The following is a 13,181-nucleotide window of genomic DNA, read 5'->3' as shown; positions in this document are numbered from 1 at the left end:
CAGGCACCTCCCAGTCTCACCCAGCTAACAGGAATCACCTACCACTCATTTTCAATGCATCACCTGCAGCCATTTTAAACCCAGTTCCCATCCACAACTATTGGTCATTCATCAATCCAGCCAGCTTCAATGAGTTGCTCCTAGCCTTCAGCCACCTTGTTGCCTGTGATGTTTAGTAACTATTCTTTCTCATTTTGTGACTTGTTTGTTTGATAGATGGATACTTTATTGATCCCAAAGGAAATAACAGTGTCACAATAGCATTTGCGAGTGCATAGATATACAACTATTAGAAGAGAAGTAAGAAAGAATAAAAAATAAGTTACAGCCAACAGTCTAACAGGAGGCGGTCATCACTTCCCCAGCTATAGGTTGACTCATTATAGAGCCCAATGGCCGAGGGTAAGAATGACATCATATAGCGCTCTTTGCAGCAGCATAATTGCCTTAGTCTATTACTAAAATTGTTCCTCTGTTCAACCAAGGTGGCATGCAGAGGATGAGAAACGTTGTCCCAAACTGCCAGGATTTTCTGTAGGGTCCTTTGTTCTACCACAGCCTCCAGCGTGTCTAGTTTGACTCCAATAACAGAGCCAGCCTTTCTAATCAGTTTATTGAGCCTGTTGGCATCACCCATGTTGATGCTATTGCCCCAGCACACCGCTGCATAGAAGATTGTACTACTTGCAATCTATTATTCAATTTACCATTCATCATGAATCGTCTCTACGGCACTGCTTTTGGGTCAAGCCTCCTCTACATTTCCTGACAACAGTGGGCCTCATCTCCTGATTTAACAAAATACTTATAGCATCTATAAATCATAGGTCTGGAGAGAGATGCAGAAGTGGTGTAACTTTCTGGGGAAAATGAGGAAGGTGCAGGATACATACATTCCAAAAACATAGAAATACTCAAATGACAAAATAGTATAACCGTGTCTGACAAAGGAAGTCAAAGGTAATGTAAAAGCAGAAGGGAGGGCATACAACAAAGCCAAAATTAGCTGGAAGACAGAGGATTGTGAAGCTTTTAAAACCCTATGGCGAGTATCTAAAAGAATCATTAGGAGGGAGAAGATGAAATATGAAAGCAGGTGAGCAAACAATATCAAAATGGATAGTAAGGGCTTTTTCAGATATGTAATAAATAGAAGAGATGAGAGTGGATATGGAACCTCTAGAAAATGAGGCCGGAGAAATAATAACGGGGGCCAAGGAGAAGGCAGATGAATTAAATGAGTATTTTGCATCAGCCATCACTGTGGAAGACACTAGCTGTGTGCCAGATGTTGAAGGGTGTGAGGGAAGAGAAGTGAGTGCTGTTACTATTACAAGGGAGAAAGTGCTCAAAAAGCTGAAAGACCTAAGGGTACATAAGTTACCCAGATCAGATGAACTGCACCTTAAAGTTCTGAAAGAAGTAGCGGTAGAAATTGTGGAAGCATTAGTAATGATCTTTCAAAAAAATCATTGGATTCTGACATGGTGCCAGGGGACTGGAAAATTGCAAATGTCACTCCACTCTTTAAGAAAGGACAAAGGCAGCAGAAAGGAAATTATAGACCAGTTAGCCTGACCTCAGTGGTTGGGAAGATGTTAGAGTAGATTGTTAAGGATGAAGTTATGGAGTACCTGGTGACACAGGACAGGATAGGAAAGGGTCAGCATGATTTCTTTAAGGAAATATCCTGCCTGATGAACCTGTTAGAGTTGTTTGAGGAGATTACAGGTAGGATAGATAAAGGGAATGTAGTGGATGTTTGTATATTTGGACTTTCAGTAGGCCTTTGACAAGGTGCTACACATGCAACTGCTTACCAGGTTAAGAATCCATGGTATTACTGGAAAGTTACTGGCATGGTTAGAACATTGGCTGATTAGTAGGAGGTGTGAGTGGGAATAAAAGGATCTTTTTCTGGTTGGCTGCCAGTGTCTAGTGGTGTTCCACAGGGTTCGGTGTTGGGACTGCTTCTTTTTATGTTGTATATCAATGAGTTAGATGATAGAATAGATGGCTTTGTTGCCCGGTTTTCAGATGATACGAAGGTTGGTGGAGGGGCAGGTGGTGTTGGTGAAACAGGTAGGCTGCAGGACTTAGACGGATTAGGAGAATGGGCAAGAAAATGGTAAATGAAATACAGTTTAGGAAAATGTATGGTCATGCACTTTGGCAGTAGAATTAAATGTGCAGACTATTTTCTGAGAAAAATACAAAAATCTGATATGCAAAGGACTTGGGAGTCCTTGTTCAGAACAACCTAAAGGTTAACTTGCAGGCTGAGTCGGTGGTGAAGAAGACAAATACAAGGGTAGCATTCATTTCAAGAGGTCTAGAATACAAAATCAGGGATGTGGTGCTGAGGCTTTGTAAGGCACTGGTGAAGCCTCACCTTGAGTACTGTGAACAGTTTTGGGCGCCTCATCTAAGAAAAAGATGTGCTGGCATTGGAAAGGGTTCAGAGGAGTTTCACAAGGATGATTCCAGGAATGAAAGGGTTATCATACGAGGAACGTTTGACGGGTTTGGGTCTGTACTCGCGGGAATTTAGAAGAATGTGGCGGGGGGGGGAGTGGGATCTCATTGAAACCTTTTGAATGTTGAAAGGCCTAGACAGAGTAGATGCGGAAAGGATGTTTCCAATAGTGGGTGAGTCTAGGACAAGAGGGCACAGACTAGGGTAGAGGGGCATCCATTTAAAACAGGGATGCGGAGAAATTTCTTTAGCCAGAGGGTGGTGAATTTGTTACCGCAGGCATTTGTGGAGGCCAGGTTGTTGAGTGTGTTTAAGGCAGTGATTGATCGGTTCTTGATTGGACACAGTATCAAAGGGTACAGGGAGAAGGCTGGAGAATGGATTTGAGGAGGGGAAAAAAGGATCAGCTATGATTGAATGGCGGAGCAGACTCACTGGACCAAATGGCCTATTTCTGCTGCTATGTCTAATGGTCTTTTGATGGGAGGTAGGAATAGGTGTAAAAGAACCAAGTTTACTGAGGAGGATGGAGCGTTGCTGAAATGCAACCAGGTGGTCGTGGCATCAGGTATCAAATCACTCGGCACTCTGTAGCGGCTGTCCATACACCACCTTAACTGTGGACTGCAGGTCCACTTTTGGAGCCGTTCTGAGCCCTAGTGGGACCTACAAGAGACAATTGTGCCAATGCTAGTCCATCAGCGAGGCCTTCAGAGCAGCCTTTAAGGACTGGTGAAATGGTGTGGCCGAGAGGTCTGACGTGTATTGGGGACTTCAGACAAAGAAAAATCAGATGGGGTGCCAAACCGAGCGACTCACATGTTGATGACCGCCCGAGCCACATCCGCAGCCATCGTTGACTCTAGAGAGGCATCCTCTGACCACATGGTAAGGACATTGCAGAAAACTGCAGTAGAGGGCCAACCAGGCCCACATTGATATAGTCAGCGCTGCTCAGCGGCCTCGCAAGTATTAATGGTGCCTGGATGTGATGGTTAATTTTTGCCTGCTGACACACAACTCAAATTTGTTAGGGAGCACCTTGTTAGGCCCTAGGGATTTATCCACCCTGATTTACCTCAGGATAACAAACACCTCCTTCTTGGTAATCTGTACAGGGTCCACGACGTTGCCTCACTTCTATGGATTCTGCATCCATCTTCTGAGTAAATGCAAATGCAAAGATTTAAGATCTCTCCATCACTTTTGGCTCCACAGATGAATTACCATTCTGGTCTTCCAGAGGACCAGGTTTGTCCCCTGCAATTATTTTGCTCTTAACATATCAGTAGAATCCCTTGGGATTCTCCTTCACTTTGTCTGCTAGAGCAACTTCATGCCTTCTTTTAGTCCTGATTTCTTTCTTAAGTGCTCTCTTGCATGTCTTATATTCCTTAAACATCTCATTTGTTCCTTCCTGCCCATACCTACTATGCACCTTTTTTTCTCTTAACCAAGCCCTTAATATCTCTCAAAAACCAAGGCTCCCTACACTTGTTACCTTTAGATTAGATTATGAAGACACGTAGTCCACTTTTATTGTCATTTAGTAATGCATGCATTAAGAAATGATACATTATTTCCTCCGGTGTGATATCACAAAACACAGGACAGACCAAGACTGAAGAAACTGACAAAACCACATAATTATAACATATAGTTACAACAGTGCAACAATTACCATAACTTGATGAAGAAGTCCGTGAGCATAGTAAAGTTCGAAGTTTCTCAGATGACCCACATCTCACGCAGACGGGGGAAGGAAGAAAAACTCTCCCTGCCATGCCGACCACAATCCGACTCTGAGTTATCCGAAAACTTCGAGCTCTGACACCGAGTACTGAGTGCCATCTCTGTCCGAACGATTCGACCTCCTTCTTGGTCGCCAAAAGCAGGCAAGGCCGGGGATTTTGAGGCCTACCCTCCGAAAGATTCCCGACCACATAGTAACGACAGCAGTGAACGGGCGTTTCAGAAATTTCTCCAGATGTTCCTCTGTGCTTTCACGTCCATTCTCCATCAAATCAGAATTGTCCACGGCTCCTATTTAACAGATACAATATCATTTTTCACCGGAGGGCTGCGCACACGCAGGCGCGCTGCCATCTTCTCCTCCCGTTACCTTTTACTCTGACAGGCACATATAAGCCTGGTACTCTCAAAATTTAGCTTTTGAAGATCTCCCACTTACCAAGTATCCCTTTGACAGAAAGCACCCTGTCCCATTCCACACTTGTCAGATCATTTCTGACACCATCAAAATTGGGCCTTTCACCAACTCAGAATCTCAACCTGCAGCACAGACCTATCTTTTTACATATTTACTTTGAAACTAATGGCATTGTGGTCACTAGATACAAATTGTTCCCCTACACAAACTTCTGTCACCTGCCCTGTCTCATTCCCTAATAGCAGATCCAGTATCGCACTCTGTCTCTTTGGGACTTCTATATACTAATGAAGGAAACTTTCCTGAACACATTTGATATCTGTAGAAATTTGTGAGTGTCTTTGGTGACATACCAAGTCTCCTCAAATTCCTAATTAAGTATAGGCGCTGTCGTGCAGTCTTTGTAACCACATTGTTATGTTGGGCCTAGGATAGATCCTCAGAGATTTTGACACCCAGGAACTTGAAACTGCACACCCTCTTCACTTATGAAGACTGGAGTGTATGTCCTCGTCTTACCTTTTCTAAAATCCACAATCAATTGTTTGGATTACTGACACTGAGTGAAAGGTTGTTGCTGCGACACCACTCAACTAGCTGATCTATATAGTTCCTATATGCCTTTTTGACACCATCTGAAATTCTACCAACGGTTGCTGTGTCATCAGCAAGTTTTTAGATGGCCGTGGAGCTGTGCCTAGCCACACAGTCATGGGTGTGGAGAGAGTAGAGCAGTGGGCTAAGTACACATCCTTGAGGTGTACCAGTGCGGATTATCAGCAAGGTGGAGATGTTATTTCCGATCCTCTGTGATCTTCCAGTGAGGAAGCTGAGGATCCAGTTGCAAAATGAGGTACAGAGTTCAGGTTTTGGAGCTTTTTACAGTGCTTTGGTAGTGTGGGGCAGTGGAAAGTCCGTAATAGTAGCAACTTTTGACAGCAGGGGTGTTGCACCTTCTGCAGAGATATGGTGGCCAGGAAAGTCAATAGTAGGTGACCTGAACTGCCATTTAGAGGGGTTAATAATCAGCCCATTTTGGCTTAAGTGCTTGAAAAGTGTGGGGAGATGTGATACGTGTTCAGTTTTGGGGATGTAATGGCGACGTGTGTCATCCAGGTAAACTAAAAGAAAATTTGAGTCTTTTAATACAGAGTCTAGTAGTCATTGGAAAGTCTGTGCTGCATTTTTCAGTTCAAACAACATGCATGGAAACTCAAATAGGCCAAATAGGGTTACAACAACAGTTTTGGGAACTTCCTCAGTGTACACAGGCACTTGATGTTAGCTCCTAACTAATTGCACTTTAGAAAGTATTATCTTTCCGGAGAAGTCTTGAATATTGCTATATCATTGTGCTTAGGGACCACACGGAGGGATAAAGCCCAAAGGGCTATTCGACCTACATATAATGGCAAGAATTTTCATATTAGTAAACTCAGCCTTCATGCTGGCCAGCCTTTCTGAGTTTAGTCTATGCGCACAGGCGTGGACCGGCTAGCGAGTTGTGAAGATGTGGTGAGTGAATTCACATGTGGTGGTGCATGCACTAGACCGAGTCTTCGTGGGGATCTTACTGTGGGTACAGGGTAACGATCCAAATTCCTTTGTGTCTACAAGCCAGCAGTTCTTAAGATCTACTAACAGTCCTTTGGTGCGCAGGAAATCTGTGGCGAGCAGAGGTCTTGCACCTCTAGCCAAGACAAAGTCCCATGTGTACATCATCAACTGAAGTAGTGTCACATGTCATGTCCCATAAGTCCAGATCCCACCAGCAAGGGTCCGTTGCCATATAATCCATGGGCGATGATGGCAGCATATACACATGAGCGCCCATGACACACTGGAAGCATCACCCTGAAAGAGTATCCATAATGAGCAATAGACAACCCTGGCAGCTGGGACCCAAGGTGTTCATGGACCTCCGGTGTCCCAGTGCACTGGCACTTTCCAAGCTGCCTGCTGGTTTGCACTTCTTGGCGTTCATGCCTAAATGCATATGGTAAAAAGATAGTCCTGACATTGCTGGTTAAGAACCATGGGCGTGAATGTACTGGAGGCTCTGCCGACTGGACTTATTGAGACAGGAAAAGAAGGATGAACGATGCATCTCTGTCTGGCTGACTGTAGACTATTGGCTATTTTAGCAAGCTCCCTATAATCCTTCACGGGTGTGTTAGCAAGGACTGTGTGAACTTGATTGAGCATTTGCTTTAAAAAAAATGGTGTTTGCTAATGAGAGATAGCATGTGGCTCATTAGTTCTGAAGGCCTAGCGTCACCCAGACCAGACAAGGAGAGCAACACTTTGGCGCACTCAGTCCAGACGTTTGTAACAGGTGAGTTTTCGGAGTGACATATTTATCATGTGCAGGCGGATCCTCTAGTAGACTCACCACTCTGGCTGCAGTGGAACTACTTAACAGTGCTATGACATAGTAAAATTTGGCATTGTCCAAGGTGATTTCTCTCAATGTGAACTGGGCTCCCACCTGTGCAACTGCATTGGTCAACATGTGGTTGTGTAACTCTGGAATATCTGAGATTGTCAGGATCACCAATGTAGGATTTTGCAAATAAAACATACAAGAATCATTTTATGTGCTTAAAAAAAGCCACAGCCCTTTACTTCCATTACAAACAAGCCAAAAGCAGCCAACAAATACTGACATCATTACATCAGACACCATCTCATAAAGTGAACACAACAACTCAATAACAGTGTTTGTGAATTATGTAGAACAGTTTCTATTATGAACAGTGTGGCTCAACTGTGACCCATTACATTACCCTACAGCAGGACTGGCAGCTCACTGTTCCAGGGTTCTGTTGTTTTAGACATGATAGAGTAAGGGATTAAAGGAGGAGGGGTGGTATTTCTAGTCAGGGAAAATGTCGCAGCAGTGCTGAGACAGGAGAAACTGGAGAGCTTGTCTTCTGGGGCTATCTGGGTAGAACTGTGGAATATGATCATCCTAATGGAATTGTATTGTAGACTACCCAATAAACAGTGTGATTATTGGAGCAAATTTGTAGAGAGATCACAGACTGTTGCAGGATAAATAGGGTTGTCATAGTAGGTGATTGTAACTTTCCACATATTTACTGGGGCTCCCATATTGTGCAAAGGCTGCATGGGATAGTGTTTGTCAAATGTGTTCAGGGAAGTTTCCACTAATCAGTATTTCAAGGTCCCAACTAGAGAGAATGTGATACTGGATCTCTTATTAAGGAATGAAACAGGGCAGGTGACAGAAGTATGTGCAAGGGATCACATTGCATCTAGTGATCATAATTTCATTAGTTTTAAGATAATTATGGAGAAGGATAAGTCTGGTCCTTGGGTTGAGATGTGGCAAGTGTAGGCTGGGACAGGTTGTTTCCTTGTTTGATTAGTGGTAGGCCTTCAAAAATGAAATTTTGAGAGTACATAATTTATATGTTCCTGGTAGAATAAAAAGGCAAGACTAATAGGTTTAGGAAACCTTGGTTTTCAAGAGATGTTGAAGCCCTGCTTAAGAAGAGAGAGATACATAGCAGGTATAGGCAGGCAGGAATAAATGAGGTACTTGAGTATAAGAAATGCAAGAGAACACTTAAGAGGTAATCAGGAGGGCTAAAAGAAACTAAAAGGAAAATTCCAAGGGCTTCTAAAGATATATTAAGAGCAAAAGGATAGCAAGGGACAAAATTTGTCCTCTTTTGAAGATCAGCATGGTCATCTATGTATGGAACTGAAAGAGATGGGGAAGGTCTTAAAGCAATTTTTGTTTGCATTTGTATTTACTCAGGACACAGTTTCTACAGAAGTGAGGCCAAACAGCAGTGAGTTCATCAGTCGTATATGGATGACAGAGGAGGAGATGCTTGGTATCTTAAGGCAAATTCAAGTGAATAAATACCCAAAGCATGACAAGTTGTCCCCTCAGACCTTGTGGGACACTTGTACAAAAATTGCAGGGGACCTAGCAGAGGTATTTAAAATATCCTTGGCTATGGGTTAGGTTCCGGAAGATTGGAAATTAGCAGATGTTATTCCATTGTTTAGAAAAATACCATAACTAAAGAGAAGGTTCTTGGGAAACTGAAAGGTCTGAAGGTAGATGAGTCACTTGGACCAGATGGTGTACACCCTAGAATTCTGAAAGAGGTGGCTGAAGAGATTGTGGAGGCATTGGTAATGACCTTTCAATAATCACTAGATTCTGGAATGGTTTCAAAAGACTGGAAAATTGCAAAAGTCACTCCACTCTTCAAGAAAGAAGAGAGGCAGAAGAAAGGGACTATAGGCCCACTAGTCTGACCTCAGTGTTTAGGAAGATGTGGAGTCAATTGTTAATGATGTGGTTTCAGGTTACTTGGACTCACCTGATAAAATAGACAGTAGTCAGCTTGGATCCCTCAAGGGAAAATCTTGCCTGACAAATCTGTTGGAATTCTTTGAAGAAATAACTAACAGGGTAGACAAAAGAGAATCAGTTGATGTTGTGTACTTGGGTTTTCAGAAGGCCTTTGACAAGGTGCCAACCATAAGGCTGCTTCACAAGCTATGAGCCCATGGTGTTATAGGAAAGATTCAAGTGTGGATAAAGCAGTGATTAATTGGCAGGAGACAAAGGATGGGAATAAAGGGAGCCTTTCCTGACTGGCTGCAAATGATTAGTGGTGCTCCACAGGGGTCTGTTTTGAGACCGATCCTTTTTATGTTATATGTCAATGATTTGGATGTTGTATTAGATGGCCTTGTTATAGAGTTTGCAGATGATATGAAGATAGGTTGAGCGGTGGATAGTTTTGAGGAAGTAGAGAGGTTATAGAAGGACTTAGATTAGGATAATGGGCAAAGAAATGGAAGATGGAATACAGTATTGAGAAGTGTCTGGTCATGCACTTTTGGTAGAAGAAATGAAATGGTTGACTATTTTTCTAAATGGTGAGAAAATACAAATCACAGAGGCACAAAAGGACTTGGGAGTCTTTGTGCAGGATTCCCTAAAGTTGAATTTGCAGGTTGAGTCTGTGGTGAGGAAGGCAAATGCGATGTTAGCATTCATTTTGAGAGGACTAGAATATACAAGCAAGGATGTAATTTTGAGAGTTTATGGAGCACTATTGAGGCCTCACAGAGTATTGTGAGCAGTTTTGCCCCCTTATCTTAGAAAAGATATGCCGATTCTGGAGAGGTTTCAAAGGAAGTTCACGAAAATGACTCCAGGATTGAATGGCTTGTCATATGAAGAGTGTTTGATGGCTCTTGGACTGTATTCACTAGAATTCAGAAGAATAAGAGGAGACCTCATTGAAACCTATCGAATGGTGAAAGGTCTTGATAGAGTGGATGTGGAGAGGACTCTGACACCTCAAGTGTGCTAATCAGAAATGAATATAATTCTGTACTTGTGGCCTAACAGATTCAATGTAAGTAGGCTTCCTGGTTCTGTACTCCAGTGCCTCTGCTTATGCCTCATTTACCATTCTCTCACCTGTCCTGGCACTTTCACATGCGTCAAAGTCCACCTATTCTTGCATATATTTTAGAACTGTGCCAATTAGTATTTCTCTGCAGTTAATTCTGCTCTGTAACCTGATATGCAAGTCTCTGACTTTTAAGTGTTGATCACTTCCTGTTCCAGTTTATAGTTGAAATAAACTGCTATATTTTGGCCAATGTACATTCTGAAGTCATACGAACAATATTTTACTGCTTGTTTCAGAGTCTGTCCGAAGCAAAAATGGAACTGAGGAGGAAAGATCAGTCTTTGCGTCAGCTAAACAAAAATCTCTCACAGCTGGAGCAAGATAAACGCCGACTTGAAGAGAGTATCCAAGATGCAGAAAACGCCCTGTGCAAGGCAGCAAAGTGAGCATGGAGACTTGTAATGAGCTCAGATCAATTCGGGCATTCAGAAGGAGTTTTATTAGAAAATAATTGGGGAAAAGTTCAAAATCAAATGGCAGAGTCTACCTTTGAGGAAATGTTATGTCATTAATGCACACATCTAAAGGGATTTCTGAAAATGTACACTTCAAAAAAATACAACCTTGTTAAAAAAATGTATTTGTTGAGGCAAAAAGTGATAGTGGTATGTTTTCATATACCATCAGTAATAATTTCTGGTTGTGTGCTAAATAAAAACAAAGCAGCTGATTTTCATCCCCTTCTTTTAACATTTACAATCAGGTTCTCGACTCACAACTTCGTCAGTTATCTTAAACCCACCCACAATCTCTTCCATCAACTAACCCCACTTACACCAGTAATGGGGCTGGCTTCCACTGCTTGTTAAAAGTGCCTATCAGACAGCATTGAAGTAGGCCCTTCAGATCACATGCTATCAAGTCCTAACTATACCAGTTCTTCTATTCAGCAACCAGCCTGAGCCTTCTGTGCTAAGGTGCTTCCAATACTCCTGTAAATACCTTTTCAATGTTGACAGTTCTTGCCTCTTCCAATGTTTCCACTACAAGGAAACAAATCCAGCTAAAACATCTCTTCATGTAACTGAAACATTGTATCCTAGGCAATTATTACCTCTGCAGCTTCTCCAGAAAATTTGTAGATTTGCATGTGTGCTGTGATAGTGTAGCGCACTGATCTCTACCTTGCTGATGCCAGGCGGCAACTCTCAGACATCTCCTCAAACCTACCTCCTGAAAAACATCCCACTCCGGACCATCAGAGAGTTGTCCCTGATACTATCACTGACCTCATCAAACCAGGAGAACTCTCATCCACTGCCACCAAACTCTTACCCTTTTCTACCTCTGAATTGTGTCCTCATACCTCGACTCCATTCTATCCCCCTTGGTTCAGCCACTTCCTACTTACATCCGCGACACTTCACGTGCTCTTGATGTCCTCAACAATTTTCAATTCCCTGGTCCTGATCACCTCATTTTCACCATAGGTGTCCAGTCCCTTCTAACACCCATCATAAAAGCTTTAAAGAACTCCGCTTCTTTCTCAACAAAAGGAACGCCCAGTTCCCCTCCAGCACAGCCCTTCTCCATCTGGCAGAACTGGTCCTCACCCTCAATAATTTCTCTGTTGGCTTCTCCCGCTTTCTCCAGACTCAAGGTGTAGCCCAGGGCCGAAGGACCTGTTTCTGTGCTTTATTCTGTATGGCCTACATGGGCCCCAGTTATGCCTGCCTTTTCAATGGTTACATAGTCTACGTTCTAAGCCTTCCCTGGTAATGCTCATCAACTTCCCCTTGGTTACATTGATGACTGCATTGGTGTTGCTTCTTGCACCCAAGCTGAGCTCATCGATTTCATCAAATTTTGCCTCTTAACTTCCACCCTGCCCTTAAATTCATTTGGTCCATTTCTGACATCTCCCTCTCCTTTCTCAATCTCTCTGTCTGCATCTTTGGAGACAAGCTGTCTAATGACAACTTTAATAAACCTACTGATTCCAGTGGCTATCTTGACTATACCTCTTCCCACCCTGTCTCCTATAAAAATGCTATTCCCTTTTCTCAGTTCCTTTATCTCTACCACATCTGTTCCCAAGATGAGGCTTTCCTTTCCAGGACATCAGAGATGTCCCCCTTCTTCAAAGAACGGGATTTCCCTTCGTCCAACATTGATGCTGTCCTCATCTGCATCTCCGTTATTTCCCCAATATTCATGCTCACCCCAGCTTCCCACCACTTTAACAGGGATAGAGTTCCACTTTTCCTCATCTATCACCCCATAAGTCACCATCTCCAGCAAATCATTTTCCTCAGTGTGTACCATCTTCAAAGAGATCCTACCACCAAACATATCTTTATGTACCCCTCCCCACTCTCTGCTTTCCACAGGGATCGTTCCCTCTATGATTCCCTTGTCCATTCATCCCTCCCTACCAATCTCCCTCTTGGCATTTATCCTTGCAAGTGGTCAAAGTGCTACACCAGCCTCCGTCACCTCTACTCAGGGCCCAAACAGTCCTTCCAGGTGAGGCAGTCCTTCCTGTGACCAGTGCTCCCGATGCATTCTCCTCTACAGTGGTGACAGCCATCATAAATTGGGGGTCCACTTTGTCGGGTACCCCTGCTCCATCTGCCAAAAATGGAACTTCCCTTTAATTTCTATTCCCATTCCAGTTCTGACATGTTGGACTATGGCCTCCTCTTGTGCCACAATGATGCCACCCTCAAGGTCAGGAGCAATACTTTATATTCTGTTTGGGTAGCCTCCAACATGATGGCATGATCATCAATTTCTCCTTCCGGTAAAAAAAAAAATCCCTCCCCCTTCCCTCTTCTTCTATTCCCCACTCTGGCCTCTTACCTCTTCTCACCTGTCCATCACTTTCTCCTGGTGCCCCTCCTTTTTCCCTTTCGCCCATGGTCCACTCTCCTCTCCTATCAGATTCCTTCCTCTTCAGCCTTTTACCTTCCCCACCCACCCAGATTCAACTATCATCTTTCAGCCATCTTCCTTCCGTCCCCACCCTCAACTTTTTTTATTTTGGCATCTTCCCCCTCCTTTTCCAGTCCTGAAGAAGGTTCTTGGCCCAAAATGTCAACTGTTTATTCATTTCTACAGA

General features: G+C 43.3%; 1 protein-coding gene across 2 annotated transcripts in view; it reads left to right on the top strand.

Moving 5' to 3' along the window:
* The window catches only part of ccdc171 (coiled-coil domain containing 171), a 478,351-nt gene that overhangs the window by 327,418 nt on the left and 137,752 nt on the right, over nucleotides 1–13,181 (top strand). For both annotated transcript variants that reach the window (XM_072258224.1, XM_072258225.1), the window contains exon 21: nucleotides 10,357–10,502. In XM_072258224.1, coding sequence (XP_072114325.1) covers nucleotides 10,357–10,502 — 146 coding nt within the window. The remainder of the gene's footprint in view (nucleotides 1–10,356; nucleotides 10,503–13,181) is intronic.

Source organism: Mobula birostris, chromosome 5 (genome assembly GCF_030028105.1).
Source record: "Mobula birostris isolate sMobBir1 chromosome 5, sMobBir1.hap1, whole genome shotgun sequence".
Taxonomy (NCBI): Eukaryota; Metazoa; Chordata; class Chondrichthyes; order Myliobatiformes; family Myliobatidae; genus Mobula; species Mobula birostris.
This window is presented reverse-complemented; position numbering and strand designations above follow the sequence as displayed.